The 17721-nt window shown below is 47.1% G+C and overlaps 2 protein-coding genes across 5 annotated transcripts; one reads left to right on the top strand and one right to left on the bottom strand.

Moving 5' to 3' along the window:
- Positions 1 to 447: 447 nt before the first annotated feature.
- Positions 448 to 3605, bottom strand: LOC125540281 (pentatricopeptide repeat-containing protein At4g01990, mitochondrial). Its single transcript, XM_048703882.2, has 2 exons — positions 3077 to 3605; positions 448 to 2027 (listed from the first exon to the last, which is right to left on the bottom strand). Exons 1-2 carry the CDS (start codon positions 3488 to 3490, stop codon positions 786 to 788), a joined length of 1656 nt encoding a protein of 551 aa, XP_048559839.2. The 5' UTR covers positions 3491 to 3605; the 3' UTR covers positions 448 to 785.
- A 3344-nt stretch (positions 3606 to 6949) lies between these two features.
- On the top strand, positions 6950 to 9814 carry LOC125540280 (uncharacterized). Of its 4 annotated transcripts, none has more exons than XM_048703878.2 (3): positions 6950 to 8253; positions 8626 to 8808; positions 9038 to 9814. In XM_048703878.2, the coding sequence occupies exons 1-3, from the start codon at positions 7086 to 7088 to the stop codon at positions 9298 to 9300; spliced, it is 1614 nt and encodes a 537-aa protein (XP_048559835.2). In that variant the 5' UTR covers positions 6950 to 7085; the 3' UTR covers positions 9301 to 9814. The 4 variants fall into 4 exon arrangements, with proteins under 4 accessions (XP_048559835.2, XP_048559836.2, XP_048559838.2 ...); XM_048703879.2 differs by having other exon boundaries at positions 6958 to 8171; XM_048703881.2 differs by lacking the exon at positions 8626 to 8808 and having other exon boundaries at positions 6958 to 8171.
- Positions 9815 to 17721: the final 7907 nt, after the last annotated feature.

Here is a 17721-nt window from a genome sequence, read left to right as displayed (position 1 = left end):
TTCTTTCTGATGAATTATTTGCTCTCTTCAGTTCATACATTGTGCAACTCTCAACCTCAACGTACAGAGGAGAGGGCTGGTCTTGATGTTGGGGAGTAACCGACAACAGTAACATGAACTTCGTCTTCATAAATTGCAAAAGCTCCCAGCCCCTTGCCGCTCCCGCTCCGGCGGCAATCTTGAGCATAATGAGAACATAAGAACTGAATCGGGTTAACTGAAGAACCCAAGTTGGTGTGTTTCTTTCAGATTTCATTGTTAAAGACCTCTCTGCACCCCAATGGAAGTTCAAGTAAAGGAGGGCAATATTATTCCGTTGGTTTTTAGACATGTTTTCACTATGAACATGAACATTGCTAGTACAATCTTGTTATCTGGTTGTTGTTTGTGATTATCACCTGATATTCACAAAGACACAAGCATGGAAACTGATGGCACGCAGAGAAAGAGAATAAGGAACGATCCTGTAGTAGCATCCTTGCTCCAGTACTCATCAAAAGTCTGAAACAGCCAATACATACAGAAGAAAGGCAAAAAAGGAAAAAGGAAAAATGTAGGAGAAAGATCCCCTCAGGCTACAAGTTGTACTAATACAAAAATTATTTGCTTTCTGCTTCTTCTTGCACAAGCACCAAACGCCGATGAGCCAGAACAAGGGCATCAGAAGCACCAAACGTAGGAGAAAGATCCCCTCGGACTATATAATACCTGCTTTCTGCTATTCGTTCACGGAAGGAATCATAAGAAACCAACGGTGTAAACTAGGGGCAGAAACAGGTACCATTTCATCGCCCCTTGTCGCCCAACCTCTTGAGCAGTTTCCCAATGTCATAGCAAATCTCAATCTTGTCGTCTTTGATCTGCTGCCGGACGGAGCGGCTCGTCTCACCGGCCGCCAGATAGGTCCGCAGGAGGGACTCGTATGCTTTGCCGTCGATGCACCCGAGCGCCCTCAGGCAGTTGCAGAACCTCTCGGCGCCTTGCACGTCCTTCTGCTCTTCGAAGTACTTGGAGAACTTCGGGATCTTATCAGGATCCAGCTTCCCTGCTTTCTTGGGGAGCTTCGTCACATTCTCGACCCAGTTCAGCGCTGATTTCATGTCCCCTGTCCCCATGTAGTGATCGAGAAACAGCTCGCATGTTTTAGAGTCAAAACATGCACCCATTTCCTTGGCCTTTTCCCACAGCTGCTCTGCTTCCTTGGCCATGCCATTCTTCAGGTGGGCTCGAGTCATCACGTTAGTCAGCTTCACGTCATAGCACTCATGATTAGACTCCCATTCCTCAAAGACCTGCTTCATGTAATCAGCATCATTGAGCTTAAGAAGAGCCTGCAGCATGCTGAAGTAGCTCGTGTTAGTCACTTTGGGGAAAGTGCCCTTAACCACGCCCCACACCCTCTTGACCTCGCTCAAATTGCCTACGGAAGCATATAGACTCATAAGGAAATCAAAAGGCTGTCTGCCATCACGATCTTGAACAAGGCCCTCAAGTTTCTTCAGAGCAGACTCTGCTTTTTCAACCAAACCAGCACTCTGGTAGATGGAAGCCAGTGTGCTGTATGCAGACCACCCTAGAACCCCACCCTTTTCTTCCATTTCTTTTAGAAATTGTTCAACGTCATCTATCTTGTTCAATGCCGCACAGCTGGTCATCAGAATGCAGCACGTCAGGTTATCCGGCTTAACATTCTTCTCCTTCATCTCCTCAAACAGGCTACAGACCTTCTTATGCTGGCCTAACTTCATGTATAGGGACATGAGATTGTTGATGGGCAGAGTGCTGGATGCAATGCCTAGCTCATCCATCTTGCGATAAAGGTCTGTTGCTTTCTCTTCCTTTTTCGATGAGCAATAACAGTTCAGAAGTGCCCCAAAGGTTCGATGGTTTTTGGCTGGATCAGGAAGGCCTTCAAAATATTTTTCAGCTGCCTCGATGCCACGCACTTTGTAGATGAGATCCAAACGTATTGCATGGTTAGTGTAAGACATGTTCATGCCCTTTGTATGAATCATCCAATCCATCAACTGCCATAAGAAAAGACAAATCCTTGCATAAGTACAGCAGACATGATTAAACACCAATTGCAGAAGTACAAACAGAAGGTATGAAACAAAGATGAGTTGAGAACTCCAGCCATACTACAAGTAAAATTTTTCTGGCATTGAAGACAACTGTGCACATAGTTGTGATAACATACTATTACAGATATTGAAATATGGAACATTAAACATATCAAATCTCCTCCCTACTCTGCTTGAAAACATATTATTTTATACGCACATCAGAAAACTCTGAAACAGAACAAGCATTCTAATTAGGGTCAGCACTCAGCAGACTGGTTTGCCGCTTCTGTGGTGTGATGTGCTGCAGAAATGCTCATAGAATCTAGTTCAGAGGATCTTTAAAAGCTCTATCAAAATATTTCTGTTACCGCTAGCTAAGAAAGAGGCTATCAATGTTGCCCAACCATTTGCTGATATAGCCTGCGAAATTATTTGTGGATTGTACGTATGTAGGCTGTGTTTGGTTGGTGCTCACATTAGCACTGCCAAACCTCTGGCAGCCCATTCATATTTCAATTCTTGCTTGGCTCGTTGTGAAAAATTGGATTTCTATGAGTGCCCACCCATTCCCCTCACAATTTCCTAAAAATAATTGACCAAGTGAGGGCACAGGATTCCTTGGCCGAAAATCTGCACTGGGGCATCAACGAAACATGCCCATAATACAGAGCTCTGCTTTTGAAAGTCAATTTCAGAGGGAACAGTTTAGTTCCATCATGAATCCGGAAAGTCCTTGCACCAAGGGCGCCGAATGAACCGTGCAAAGCTAAGATTTCACAACGATTACTTCTATTCCATTCGCGCAATCTAATAATGGACGGCCAACACCTAAATTAGTTGGAGGAGGCAAAGCCGAATCACTTCATCTACTCATTCAGTTCCAAATTAATTGAGCACATTGCAGAATAACGCTGCAAAAAACCATCTTTCCGGTACCAATCCCGTCCTAAGCAGAGCACCGACATTAACCAACAAGCAGAGAACGCGACAGGGGATATAGTCATTCGTACCTCGAGGGCCTGGGAATGGCGCTTGTACCTGCGGAGCTCCTTGACGTAGCGCTCGAGATCCACGGAGCGCGTCTCCCGGCCCTCCCGCAGCCACTTGTTCATCACCGCCGACACGCTCCCCTCCCCGGCGTTCCCCAGGGCCGACAGCCGCCGGTACAGCGGGCGCGAGTCCTTGGTCCCCGCCGCCGCCGCCTTCTTCGCGCCCTCCGCATCCGGCGCCGCCTCTGCTGCGGGATGCGCCGCCTTCTCCGCGTCCTGGGGGGCGACGGCGCGCGCCGCCCGCTTCCCGACGGGGCGCGCCGCTTTCTTCGGGTTCTTCGCGGCGGGGGCCGGCAACTCCCGTGCCACCTCGGCGGCGGTGGAGAGGAGGCGGCGGAGGAAGCGGGCGCCGGCGGAGGGGGCGAGCGCCGCCATGGGTTTAGGGTTTTGGTTTGGGGGTTTCGACTCTGGGTCTGGGAGGGGAGGAGTGGAGCCGGCGACGATGAAACACCGGGCGCCGGTTTGTTAACTGGTCATGCCCGTGCGGTCGCTAACCAAAATGATGTAACTGTATATTGAACTAACCCAAAAGTATAGACCAGTAAGAGCAGTTGGACTTGTCAAATCCGGCCCCCCGTACGTCCGGCGACACATCCGGACACATCCGCAGACGCATCCGGACGGGCAGTCATATTTCACTCCCGGTATCCACATGTCTTAAATTCATACTCTTAAATCCATTCACACCGATCATACAAGCCAATGTCACACGTAAATGACTAAGTTTGGTACCAAACATAAATAGTGTTGCATAAAAATTATTTGAAGTGTACAACTCAAACATCAACTTTTTTGTTTCCATTATGGGTCCAAATATGCTCCACGAGATTATCGAGTAACCGCACGTGCACATGATGATCTCGAAGATTCTGATACATATGTAGAAAGCTCATAAGCTGAGCTGCATCTTGACCTTCCGAGGTTTGAACTTGTTCTCCAAATGCTTCAAAATCATTGGCTTGGGCAACACCATCACCCTCATCCTCCACAATCATATTGTTGAAAAAAACACAACATGTCATGAGCTGCCACAGATTCTCTGCAGACCCACGAACAATTCTCCAACGAGCTTGAAGCACTCCGGATGCCCTCTCTGCATCCTTCCTACCTGCTTCCTGCATTGTTGTAAAGTGGCTCTGTTTCCCGCCCTATGGTTCGTATATGGTCTTCACAAACCCCACCCACTAAGGATAGGTACCATCGCAAGATAGTATCCCATGTTGTGGTCTCGCCCGCTGACGAGCAAATGGATCTGGTAGGTCCGGGGGTGGATTTGGTGCAATTTGCGATGGGGTCGGGCTGTCGGCTCTGATGTGGTGGAGGCGCCGGGCGCTTCCATATCCGCCACATATTTGGCCTGGATATGAGGGGTGCCGGTCAGCCTGGTCATTTGGGGCCCGTTTAAGGCGCCAATCTGGGTCGCATTTTTGTGACGGGACAGTGAACGAGCCGTCCGCCCGGGCGTTTGAGACCCGTTTAAGGTGCCCGTCTGGATCGCATTTTTGTGATGGGACAGTGAACGAGCCGCCCGTCCAGGCGTTTGAGGCGGGTTTGGGGCACCCGACTATAGATGCTCTAATGCACTTAGTAAAAAAATCCACAACATGACATGGTTCAAGCGACAGTGTCGGTTCTCTATCGTTAGGGCTTCCTCTTCTCTTGCCGCAACTGTGCCAGCGTTGAGATCTCCAATTCCCTCCTCCCTAGAGCTGTTTGGATTCCACTTGGGCTGACCCAGAGGCACTCTTTGCAGCGCTTTTCCCGTCCTTGGTGGGTTTCCTCGGAGATATGAGAGTCAGTATTTCTCCAAAGCCCATAAACAGTTATCTCTTCTCGGAAGAGGAAGCCATGGCGCTGGAATCTTTGACTTCTACGGTGAAGGAACAATTCGATCTTGAGCCAATGATGGAGTTGGGATTGACGGAGGACGATCACTGGATTATGACATGAAAAAGGAGGATCAAAACCCGACTGAGGCTACTCGTTGGATGGCCATCGCTCGGGTCAACACGGACATGGAGTATAGTAAATTTTGGTTCTATAAGAATATGTGATCTGCCCGAGATCTTGCTCAAGAGGTTAAATCAAATCTTTCGACGAAAATTTGTACACGATGCCATTCTCATGTCTCGGTAACCGGGAGAAAGTTATGGACAACGGCTCGTGGATGTATATATTTTTTTGTCATTCTTGCACCCTACGATGAGTTCACGAAGCTGAGCTCAATTCAACTATTCAATATAGCCATTTGGATTCAGATCTATGATCTCCTAGATGGTTTCATGGGGCTGCTAAAAAATGCTTGCAAGTAAAGTGGGAGAATTCATATACGTTGAACCAGCACCACAAGATTTCTCTGAGAGTTTCTTTCAGGCTTGGGTTAAATTGAATCTAGGGAAACCGCTTAAAAACACACCATCCATTGTGAAAGACAACAAACACCATCTTCTCCGTTGAAGTATGAATGGTTGCCGGAATGGTGTGCAGTTTGCGGTATGTTAGGTCATGTTTACAAAAGAGTGTGGCAACCATATCCACCATCCAAATGCGCTAGTTTTCAAGGATATCAAAACTTCAGGGAGTATATGACCACCATGAGGAAGGGTTTGTGGAACAGGCAGAGGGAGATCTGGCCAAAGTAGCGGTAATCATGATCACATGAACAATGATTATGTTGGAGATGAAGAGGAGTTCTAAGGCCAGGACGATGACTCGTAGGAGGAATTGGAGAGAAGGCTAGATCATATTAGGCAATGGAAAGCTGTGACTGCTAGGAAGAATAGTCAGATCATTATACAACCCAAAGGAGCCAAAACAAGGGTAACAAAGATATGCTTGATGTTGAAGGGAGTTGTTGGCTCTAACTCTCCCGACTCTAATGCTCCTAAAGGCATCTCCCTAATTTATCTAGAGGGATCTTCAGTAATAGGATCAATGAGCCAAAATTCTAGTACTACACCAAAGAGAGACTCAAAAGCAATGAATACCCTATGCTTAAATTGCCGGGGTTGCGAGCGGCCGGAGATAGTTAATGAATAAACTACTTGGTTAACTTGTATCACTTGGGCTTAGTTTTTCTCTCGAACACTAAGTTGTCTACCACGAGAGCTCAAGATTTGCAGTTCAGGTTTGGGTTTTCTATCGATTTTGCTGTTAAGAGTGTTGGACATAGCGGCGGTCTGGTTCTCTTCTGGAACACCAACTTGGTGGTTGGCCTAAACTTGTTTAGCAACTCTCACATTGATGTAGTGATCCAGAATGAAAAGGTAGAAGAGAAGGAGTGGAGGTTCACCAATTTCTATGAAGAGTCGACAAGATATAAAAGGAAAAATAGATGGGAATTGCTGAAGTATTCGAGGAGAGAGTATGATTATCTTTGGCTCTGTGCCGGGGATTTAAATGAGATTCTTGAGGCGACATGAGAGGAAGACAGAGAGAGTCGACGCCACTACATTCGGAATATAGGAGAAGCGATCCGGAGATTCATTCCTGCTCATTCACTCCATTTCCATTTCATTCATCGCAAACACCATCATAGGGAGAGGAATTCCAAGTTATAAGATAAGGGTCCGATTTTTCTTTTATCAAGGACTGATCCTCTGTCAAATCACCACAAAAAATTGCATACACCTAGAAAACTTGTGCATCTTTGGTGCCAAAAAAATTCAATTTCTTTTGATTTGTTTGCTATTTTCTGAAATTTCAATCTTGTGCATCGAAACGCCGTCCTCTATATGCATATTTTTTTTTAGAAAATAAACTTTTTTTGAGAAACTTTATAAAATAAACTTATTCACTTAAGTTTCGGCCCGCGACGAACTAGGAGTATTCTGCAGCCCATGTGTACCGTGTGTGGGCTTACTTCCCCAGCAGCACACACACACCCTCCTGCGAACTCACTCCCACAGAGCAGCACACACACACACAGCCGCCGCCGCCGCCGCTGCCGCTGCCGGACGGCGGCCGGAAGATGGCCTCGCTGGCGATCCCCGACGAGCTACTAGTGGACATCTTCCTCCGCCTCCCCACCCCAGAAGACCTCATCCGCGCCTCCGCCGCCTGCGTCTCCTTCCGCCGCCTCGTCGCCGACCGCTCCTTCCTCCGGCGCTTCCGCAAGATCCACCCCCCGCCCCTCCTCGGCTTCCTCGACTCAGGTCGGCACCTCTTCCACCCCGCCGTGCCGCCTCACCCCTCCGCGCCGGCGGCCAGCGCCGTCGCCCTCGCCGCCGACTTCTCCTTCGCCTTCCTCCCCTCCCCCGCCCGGGGCTGGTCCGTGCGGGAAGTCCGCGACGGCCGCGTCCTCCTCGACAGACCCCGCCGCCACGACTCCGTCGATGGGTTCGGAGCCCTCTTCAAGGAGATGGTGGTGTGCGACCCCTTGCACCGGCAGTATCTCCTGCTCCCCCCAATCCCCGATGACCTAGCCGCTTCGGTCGTGGACCAACTCCTGGTAGAAGGGCATTGCTTGGCCGAGACCTTCCTCGTCCCTCCCGGCAACGGCGACGAGGAGGAGGAGGGGACATCATTCCGGGTGATCTGGATGGGGCTGTTTGAAGCTAAGCTAGTGGCCGCTGTCTTCTCTTCCGGCACAGGGAAATGGCGAGCCTTTTCAAGCGAGTTGTTGCTGGGCTTCCTGTTATGGTCGTGGATGGATCTCTTCATGTCGCGCCATTATGCACATGGTTGCTTCTACTGGGTTTCAGGTTCAATTGAAAAATTGCTAGTGCTTGACATTCAGAGGATGGAGTTCTCCATGGCTGACCACCCACTCTGTGCCAGACATTTGGGCGATGATGTGGCCATCGTGGAGGCAGGCCAAGGCATGATTCGGATGTTTGTGCCTAAACCCGACACATCTCGCCTTAAATATAACGTTTGGCGAAACAATGCTGGGATTTCTACCCAGTGGCAGATGGAGGAGAGGACGTTCTCGCTGGATTCTGGGTCCTTGCTCACAGGTGCGGTGGGGAGGCACTTGCTCCTATATCAGTGTGGAAGCTCGTCGGTCCAGACAGGTGGTTTCACCCTCGACGTCGACACATCCCAGGTTGAGAGGGTGTGTGCTTCATTTCCTGCACTGTCACACGTATATTGCAACTTTTCACCATCGTTGTTATCGTCACCGACAGTGTCAAGTGGTAAGCTTTCCGTTGAGTGACAGATACCTCCTTCCCTTCATAGTTATCTCCACACAATTGCCCGGGTTGCTGCATGATTGAGCTTAACTGTACTAGTATCCTTAACAAAAAAATTGTTTACAGAACTTCGCTGCATTCTAGATAGTGTTCTCTATTCAAAGTTACCTGCGATTTTCTTAAATATTAATCCCATAGCTAAGATTGTCAATCAACATCCAACCATTCTCATCTCAAAGGTCACTTCATATATAGCCTAACTAGCAGTTGCACACCATAAAAGAGGGTATGTTGAGCCTTGCTAGTGTGCAGCTTTGTGTGAAAATTCTCAGACAACAGAAAATTAGCAATAGATTGAGCCCCTTGTGCATGCAGGCGCACGCCATGCTGACATCCAGGGAGCTGGGGAATCTGTGCCAGTGCCTGAAGTACAGGAAGCTGGCCCTGGGGGCACGCAAGGAACTGTCCTCCCAGTGGTCGTTCAAGCTTCAAACCACTTGTTCGTCGTCGTCAACGATGCCGAGGCGCGTCGTGCTGTGGCGAGGGAAAGGAGGACAGGTCTCACTTCATAAGTTGCCTTCAGTTTTCTTAAATGTCAATCACATTACTAAGCCTTCCAACCATTCTCATATGAAGGTTTTCATATATAACCCAGCGAGAGACTAATAGTTGCGTACCGTAAAAGAGAGCAAGTTCAGCCTCAGTAGTAGTGTGCAACATCAAGTGAAATTGTCAGACAACAACTGAGCTTGTGTCCATGTAATGGTGTATCCTTGTGCATATGCAGGCACACACCATGCTGCTGATGTCCAGGGAGCGGGGAGCGCTGTGCCGGTGCCCCAAGTGGAAGAAGCTGACCCTGGAGGCGTGCAAGGACCTGCCCTTGCAGTGGCCGCTCGAGCTCCAAACCCCTTGCTCGTCGTCGACAGTGATGCTGACGAGGGTCGTGGCGGGCAGAGGAGGCGGCGCGCTGGGGCTGGACCTGTGGGGGGTGCAGGGGCTGGTAGCCGAGCTAGAGAGGGCGCGCGAGGAGACAAGGAGCCAGAGTAGCAGTACCATTGCATCCACGACGACCAAGGGCGTCAGGGTTGGATGAGTGACTCGTTCCTTTTTGTAAGTTTGTTGTGTGTTGGTCGCTGGTTATGAGGTTGATGAGCAAGGTTGGATTGCAAAGCTTTCACCGTTAGCTGCCCTGTTGGTCGGCATGTCATCGTCGATTTTGTTGCGGTCTCGACTCATTAGCTGCATTGCGTGGCTGTGGGCCGTGAGGCAACGCTCGTCCATGGTGTATAAGATTGGTATTCAGCCCCCACTGTTGTGAGTAGACATTCATCTGAGTTAACATCCAGTTTTTGTCTGATGGTAAAATCAAGGTCATTTGCCTGTGGCATCAGTTTTAGTAGACTTTGGAATGAGCTGAGTAGTTGTAGTGGACTTTGGAATGAGTTGAGTAGTTGTAGTGGACTTTGGAATGAGTTGAGTAGAAATTCCCAGTGGGAAACAAATCCAGCTTTGGAATTGGTATGCAGTACTACTTGGCAAGTACGTACTGTATTATTTTGTTGTGATTTGGAGCTCACAGAAGTTTGTGTGGGTATTCATGTCATGCGGATGAAGTTGATGTTACTGCCCGTTTACTCCCTCCGTCCCACAATATACGATGCTTTTGCAAGCTATACTTGTGAACATCTTATATCAAGTTGTTATCAGCACAGCTGTAGATTTTTGAGGGGCAAATATGGTTTGTGTCAGCATGTGGAAAAGACAGGTGAGACCAAACAAAATGTGTAAAAAAACTGACAAGTGTGGGGCGACGAATTTTTATGACTCTTTCTAGCCTGCCTTTTCTAGTTTGACTTATACAACTAGCAGCATAGTACTCCCTCCGTCTCAAAATAAATGTATCAACTTTGTACACTTTTTACTATACAAAGTTGAGACACTTATTTTGGGACGGTGGGAGTATTTGATTATAACATCTGTTACCTTAAAAGGACAATATTTACTCTACTCTGGTGTGCACTGGCTGCAAGCAAACAGCATCAATAGCAGCACTGTTCACCCGAGAAGGATGCAAATGATATTCATTCATCTCTTTTTCTTTTTTGATTGATGATTGAAAAGCAATGATCTATCTGACACGTGTTCATCTGTCACGTTTTAACTCATGATTCGGTACTGAAACTACAAATTTAGTACGCACTGTACTGTACTGCTACGTTTACTGAATAGATAGATGATTTCTTGCATTTTTCTTGGCATTAAAAAAGACGCCACCAGCATTTTCGTCAAGTCAATTAACTGCTTCATTCCTTGCACATTTGCGTAAAAAAATCACTCAGCTACCGACCTTATGTGTCGAAGACCACAATTGGCATGGATGCCGAGGCGAGTCATGACCGATAACAAGAGAAGGAGGCATCAATTGAGTCTAGACCTACGAAGAATGCATGGTTAGATGACATAGCTAAAGAGGATGTGCAAGGTGATGAGGGGCTAGAGTACCAGAGGTGTCCAGACCACTGCAACCAAGGGCAACAAGTCCTTGGACAATGTGATCTTCCCTAGGATGTGCTACCACGTACAATGTGATCTTCAAATGATACATTCGTATCTAGACAAATTTAAGATAAGAATTTTGGGACGGAGGGAGTAATAGCTAGCTAAGAGAGTGACATTTTTGGGGCTGAGACCGCTAAGTAGGGTGCCTCCTCTCTTTTTCTCCATCTTTCTTGATCCTTTTGTAAAGTTGATTACATTCGGTTGACTTTTCATTCGGTTTGTGCATGTGCTGTGTTGATTGTTTGCATTATTGCCACTTGCAGTGAGTGAGCTATATATATGAGCAAGATTGTCCGGATGTGAAGTTTTTCACCAGCGTCTTTGCTACCATTGTGTAGACATAGATTACGCTTGGTGTTTGATGGATTCTCGTAATCTTGTTGTTCCAGTCGTTTTTCCTTATTTTATAGTACTACTTTAGTGTCTTGTTGATCTGCTTGCCTATTTTTACACCTATTTTTATTACATCAGATCATAAAAAGAAGGACATCACATCATAGTTAAGCAACCGAAAACTAAGTCTTAATCGATGATATGGTACTGTGCTTCTTTTAGGGAAGTGCAGTTTTTTTATCTATCCACATTGGTTAAATAAAATGATCAGTGAAGTACTATAATGCACCTACTTATTCACTTTTCTTATAATAGCTTTTTTTATAACAACTTATTCACTCTCTTTTTTGACAGAGAGAAACTAAACTTATTCACTTTTTTAGACAACTTTGTTTTAGACAAACTCCGAAGCTTTAATCAAACCGTCACAATGTTTACACGGACGAAAGTAAGACCATCCGGCTGCCCAAGCCACACATGCCGGACAGCCGATAGGGATAAAGCATGCTTCGCGAGTTTGTGAGTCTCGACATTCAAACTCCTAGATTCATGACTAAGAATACATGAAATAAAAGTACTCTTATGATCTACTACTTCATGAATGATTGCGCCATAAGAAGTCAGATTCTTGCTACAGATATCATCGATTACCACTTTGCAATCCGACCCCACCTTGATCCTCCGCTCATATAGATCATCTGATAGGGCCAGACCTTCTCTTATTGCCAAACACTCGAGGACAGTTGGGTCTCCATTGTTGGGACAGACTATTGCTGAAGCCCCCAGGAACACGCCCTCGGCATCTCTAGCTATTGCGCGCCCCCACTGCACCATATCTTCCTCCTCTCCCTACGGCTGCATCAACGTTTAGTTTTGCCATACCTGCAGGTGGTGCGATCCAAAGTAGTTGTTGAGTCCATCGTGGGTTAACTTGTTGTACTGACTTCTTCTCGATGGATTTCAGTTCGGATAAATAAGACTGGACAAAGCCATGAATGGAGAAAGGACACTAATAAATTTGCTCGTGAATTGCCTTTCGACGAACTCCCCACAGCGCCCAAAGGGTAACGCAGAGCCGCTGTAGGTATAGAGTGTTGTGCCAATCTCCAAAGAAAGTTTTTCAGCTTTGATGGGACCTTGATCCCCCATAGTTTTGTCCATCCCATGCTGTCCAAATCAGAGTGAGGCGAACCCTCCTCTCCATCTAACCACGCCTCCCTGCTGAGTTTGACTCGCTGGATCATCTTATATGCTGACCTGACAGTAAAGATTCCCCTTCTATCTTCACTCCATGCCCAAAAGTCCTCCACTTGCCTAGTACAGAGAGGAATAGCCAAGATCGCTTCTGCATCTATACGGATGAAAACTGATCGCACTAGTTGCTCGTTCCAAGATGAGGTTCTGCTATTAATCAGCTCAGACACCTTACTTGGAGGCGCGCGCATGAGTGATGTCGGTGGCCGCTTCATATTTTCCCTAGGAATCCAATTCTCAGACCAAATATTAGTTGTTTCTCCATTGGTTATTCTCTTAACAAGACCATGTACCATTATATCTCTGCCATCAAGAATAGACCTCCAAATCTGGGAAGGATGAGGGCCCAAAGTGGCTTTAAATAATGTTTGTTCCGGGAAGTAAATGGACTTTAAAATCCTAACGCTCAAGGATGATGGATTTTGAAGGATCCGCCACGACTGCCTTGCCAGCAATGCTAGGTTAAAGAGTTCCAGGTTGCGGAAGCCAAGCCCACCCAAGTGTTTGGGCTTCGTCATAACATCCCATGCTACCCAACACGATTTTACGTTTGCCTTGCTTGCTGCCCCACCAAAACTGCCTGATCAGAGAAGTCACACTCTCACAAAGCCCTCGAGGGAGTCGGAAACATGACATGGAGAACACCAGTATTGCCTGCACTACAGATTTGATCAATACCTCCTTTCCTGCAGCAGATAAAAGCTTCTCCATCCATCCCCTAGCCTTCTCCCATACACGATCTCATAGGTACTTAAAAGTCCCATTCTTCAAGTGACCCACCTCAGTTGGCATGCCAAGATATCTATCACTGAGAGATTCGTTTTGAACGTTCAAAATATTCTTGACATTATCTCTAGTGGCCCGTGGGCAACCACGACTAAATAATATAGAAGACTTGTCACAGTTTATGTGCTGACCTGATGCCAAGCAATAGCTCTCCAGTAGGTTTGAAACTGCATTAGCCCCTTCAATGTTCGCCTTAAAAAGCAGCAGGTTGTCATCATCAAAGAGTAGGTGGTTGACGGCCGGGGCCGTTGGAGCCACCTTGATACCCCCAACTGAGATGCCGAAGAACTGGATTTCATGAGGCACGAAAAGGCCCTCTGCTGCAATTAAGAAGATATGAGGGGATATCGGATCTCCCTGCCGGATGCCTTTGCTAGGTGTGAATTGATCAAGCCTCTCACCATTAATGAGCACCGAGAACGAAACTGACTGCGCCATGTTCATCAAAATTTGTACCCACGATGGTGTGAAACCCAACTTCAACAACATGGCCTGAAGATAGTCCCACTCAAGGCGATCATATGCCTTCACCATATCGAGCTTAAGTGCACTGTAACTGTTCACCTTTGCTCTGCTGCGTTTCATAAAAGGAAGCATTCATATACGCTAATTATGTTGTCAGTTATCAATCTCCGGGGACAAAAGCAGACTGCTCCTCTGAGATGATGTCAGATAGAATCTGCTTCAGCCTGTTTGCCACAACTTTGGATGGAATCTTGTATAGCACATTACATAAACTTATGGGTCTAAATTGGGACAATAAAGACGAGTTCATTACCTTATTAGGGATCATCACCAAAACCGTGTCGTTAATGCACTCTACACTGTCCTCTCATCTGACAATCCTTAGTACTGCCTTAGTCACCTCGGGGCCACAAAGATCCCAATGGCGCTGGTAGAAGTGAGCCGGAAAGCCATCCAAACCGGGAGACTTGGTAGGAAACATTTGAAAAAGTGCACTCTTTACCTCCTCGGCTGTGTAAGGAGCCACTGACACCTCGTTCATCTCGGCGGAGACCTTGGTTGGTACTATTTCAAGGACTGCCTCCATATTGCTGACCCCCTCGCTAGTGTATAGAGTTTTATAAGAATCGTGTACTAGTCCCTTCAACTGCTCGGGATCATTAGTCATTACCCCTAGGAAATTTTGTAATGCCTTCATCAAAATTTTCTTTCGGCGGATGCCAGCTCTCAGGTGGAAGAATTTAGTATTCTTGTCCCTCGAGGTTAGCCAATCAATCCTGGACCTCTACCTCCATAGTAGCTCCTCTCGATGATACCTCTCCACAAGCTTTTCATTAATCTTTAGTTCAACATGTGATGGTGCTATCCGGCTCGGATCAGACCTTAGCTTCTCCAATTCTTTGTTCAATCTTTTTTAATTCTTTTCGGACATTTCCAAAGGTGTTTGTGTACCACCTTCCAAGATCATGTGAGATCGCCTGCAGTTTTGTTCCGAGCTGGTTCGCCCTGCTGCATAGTTCTCCCCCTGTCCACGGTGTAGTGATGTTGTCTCGCCATGTCTCATGGCCTTCCCACATCACTTCGTACCGAAAATTTCCAGGGTTCTGGCATCTCGGGTGTTCTCTGTTCAGACTCAATAGTATTGGACAATGATCTGATGTGGCCGCTGTCAAATGGGTTAGGTCCACTAGGGGAAATCTTGCTCGCCAATCTGCATTTGCGAGGGCTCGATCAAGATGCACCCTGTTATACGTTCCCCCTGTTACTTTCTTCTCGAAGGTCCAAAACCTGCCAATATATCCGACGTCAAGTAACATACAAACATCGATGGCGTCACAGAAAGCCTGAGGCTAAGCGTTACTCCTCTCTCCTACGCCCTCCTGCTCTTCGGGGCGCAGAACCTCATTGAAATCCCCTAAACACGGGTAAATATCCGGTACTCCCACCCCTAGGGTGCTCCCGGTGCTCCAAACCCGGCAGCACATTTTTAAATGTTCGAAAAATTCTGAAAAAAATCCAGCACATTGACACAACATCAAAGTATGTTGTCAAAAAAAATTAAATCAAAATTTGAAACATTGCTCGAGATACAAAAATGTGCTACTGAGTTTTGGAGCACCGGGAGCATCGTAGGGGTGGGAGTACCAGATATCACCCCCCTAAACACATCCACACGGAAGGTTGCTAGTGGTACTGATGTTCTTCTGGGTGTCCCAAGTTTGATGTCTGAGATCGGTCTGGGCCTCTCTATATACAACAGCGCACCTCCACGGGTCCTAACCCTCTTCCAATACTGAGCAATCGATATGATATTCCAAGTAACCAAGAAAATCAACTTTTGTTTCATTATTCTAGAATACACCAATGTCACCACTTCCGCCTCTAATATCAATTGCAAAACCATTATCATAACCAAAAGTACTTGCTAATGCATCTACCCTTGAGCCTTTTATCTGAGTTTCAACGATGCATAAAAGGGTAGGGGCAAATTATTGGGGAACGTAGTAATTTCAAAAAAATTCCTACGCACACGCAAGATCATGGTGATGCATAGCAACGAGAGGGGAGAGTGTTGTCTACGTACCCTCGTAGACCGAAGCGGAAGCATTGACGCAACATAGAGGAAGTAGTCGTACGTCTTCCCGATTCGACCGATCCAAGCACCGTTACTCCGGCACCTCCGAGTTCTTGGCACACGTTCAGCTCGATGACGATCCCCGGACTCCGATCCAGCAAAGCGTCGGGGAGGAGTTACATCAGCACGACGGCGTGGTGACGATCTTGATGTTCTACCGTCGCAGGGCTTCGCCTAAGCACTGCAACAATATGACCGAGGTGGAATATGGTGGAGGGGGCACCGCACACGGCTAAGGAACGATCATGAAGATCAACTTGTGTGTTCTAGGGTGCCCCCTGCCTCCGTATATAAAGGAGCCAAGGGGAAGGGGGCCGCCGGCCAGGAGGAGGGCGTAGGAGGAGTCCTACTCCTACCGGGAGTAGGACTCCCCCCCCCCCCAATCCTAGATTCCCCGAGGGGGAAAGAGAGAGAGGGGGGCCGGCCATCTCTCCTAGTCCTAATAGGACTAGGGGAGGGGGGAGGCGCGCGGCCACCTTGGGCTGCTCCTTTCTCCTTTCCACTAAAGCCCATTAAGGCCCATATGGCTCCCGGGGGGTTCCGGTAACCTCCCGGTACTCCGGTAAAATCCCGATTTCACCCGGAACACTTCCGGTGTCCAAATATAGGCTTCCAATATATCAATCTTTATGTCTCGACCATTTCGAGACTCCTCGTCATGTCCGTGATCACATCCGGGACTCCGAACTAACTTCGGTACATCAAAATGCATAAACTCATAATAACTGTCATCGTAACGTTAAGCGTGCGGACCCTACGGTTCGAGAATAATGTAGACATGACTGAGACACATCTCCAGTCAATAACCAATAGCGGGACCTGGATGCCCATATTGGCTCCTACATATTCAACGAAGATCTTTATCGGTCAGACCGCATAACAACATACGTTGTTCCCTTTGTCATCGGTATGTTACTTGCCCGAGATTCGATCGTCGGTATCCAATACCTAGTTCAATCTCGTTACCGGCAAGTCTCTTTACTCGTTCTGTAATACATCATCTCGCAACTAACTCATTAGTTGTAATGCTTGCAAGGCTTATGTGATGTGCATTACCGAGAGGGCCCAGAGATACCTCTCCGACAATCGGAGTGATAAATCCTAATCTCGAAATACGCCAACCCAACATGTACCTTTGGAGACACCTGTAATGCTCCTTTATAATCACCCATTTACGTTGTGACGTTTGGTAGCACCCAAAGTGTTCCTCCGGCAAACGGGAGTTGCATAATCTCATAGTCATAGGAACATGTATAAGTCATGAAGAAAGCAATAGCAACATACTAAACGATCGGGTGCTAAGCTAATGGAATGGGTCATGTCAATCAGATCATTCAACTAATGATGTGACCTCGTTAATCAAATAACAACACTTTGTTCATGGTTAGGAAACATAACCATCTTTGATTAACGAGCTAGTCAAGTAGAGGCATACTAGTGACACTCTGTTTGTCTATGTATTCACACATGTATTATGTTTCCGGTTAATACAATTCTAGCATGAATAATAAACATTTATCATGATATAAGGAAATAAATAATAACTTTATTATTGCCTCTAGGGCATATTTCCTTCACAAATTTATTCGCGAACTCACGAATTTCTCGAACTGCCGCGGCAGTTCCAATAGAGTGCACTCAATGGGCTTGGCGGCGCCCCTCTAGGGAGCCCGCCAGATGTGTTTTTGCCACTATAACATTGCCTTCCTTTCTAACTAAACTGGTCCTTGATCTCTTGGGATGTGGTACATCAGGTGATGGAAGCGCAAGCATGCCTTCCTCTGTGTCTCCGCTGAATACAAGCAGAATTGCAACTAAAGAAACACTCCCAACAACAGTTGTGTGCTTGCTGTTAATACCATCCGTCGCAGAGGTTCCAACCCCATCTGAAATTTGCTTCCCTGGATCAACCTTGCGGGGCACCCCCGTTGAGATCG

The sequence above is a fragment of the Triticum urartu genome, chromosome 2A (genome assembly GCF_056163025.1).
Source record: "Triticum urartu cultivar PI428250 chromosome 2A, HENAU_Tu73, whole genome shotgun sequence".
Taxonomy (NCBI): Eukaryota; Viridiplantae; Streptophyta; class Magnoliopsida; order Poales; family Poaceae; genus Triticum; species Triticum urartu.
This window is presented reverse-complemented; position numbering and strand designations above follow the sequence as displayed.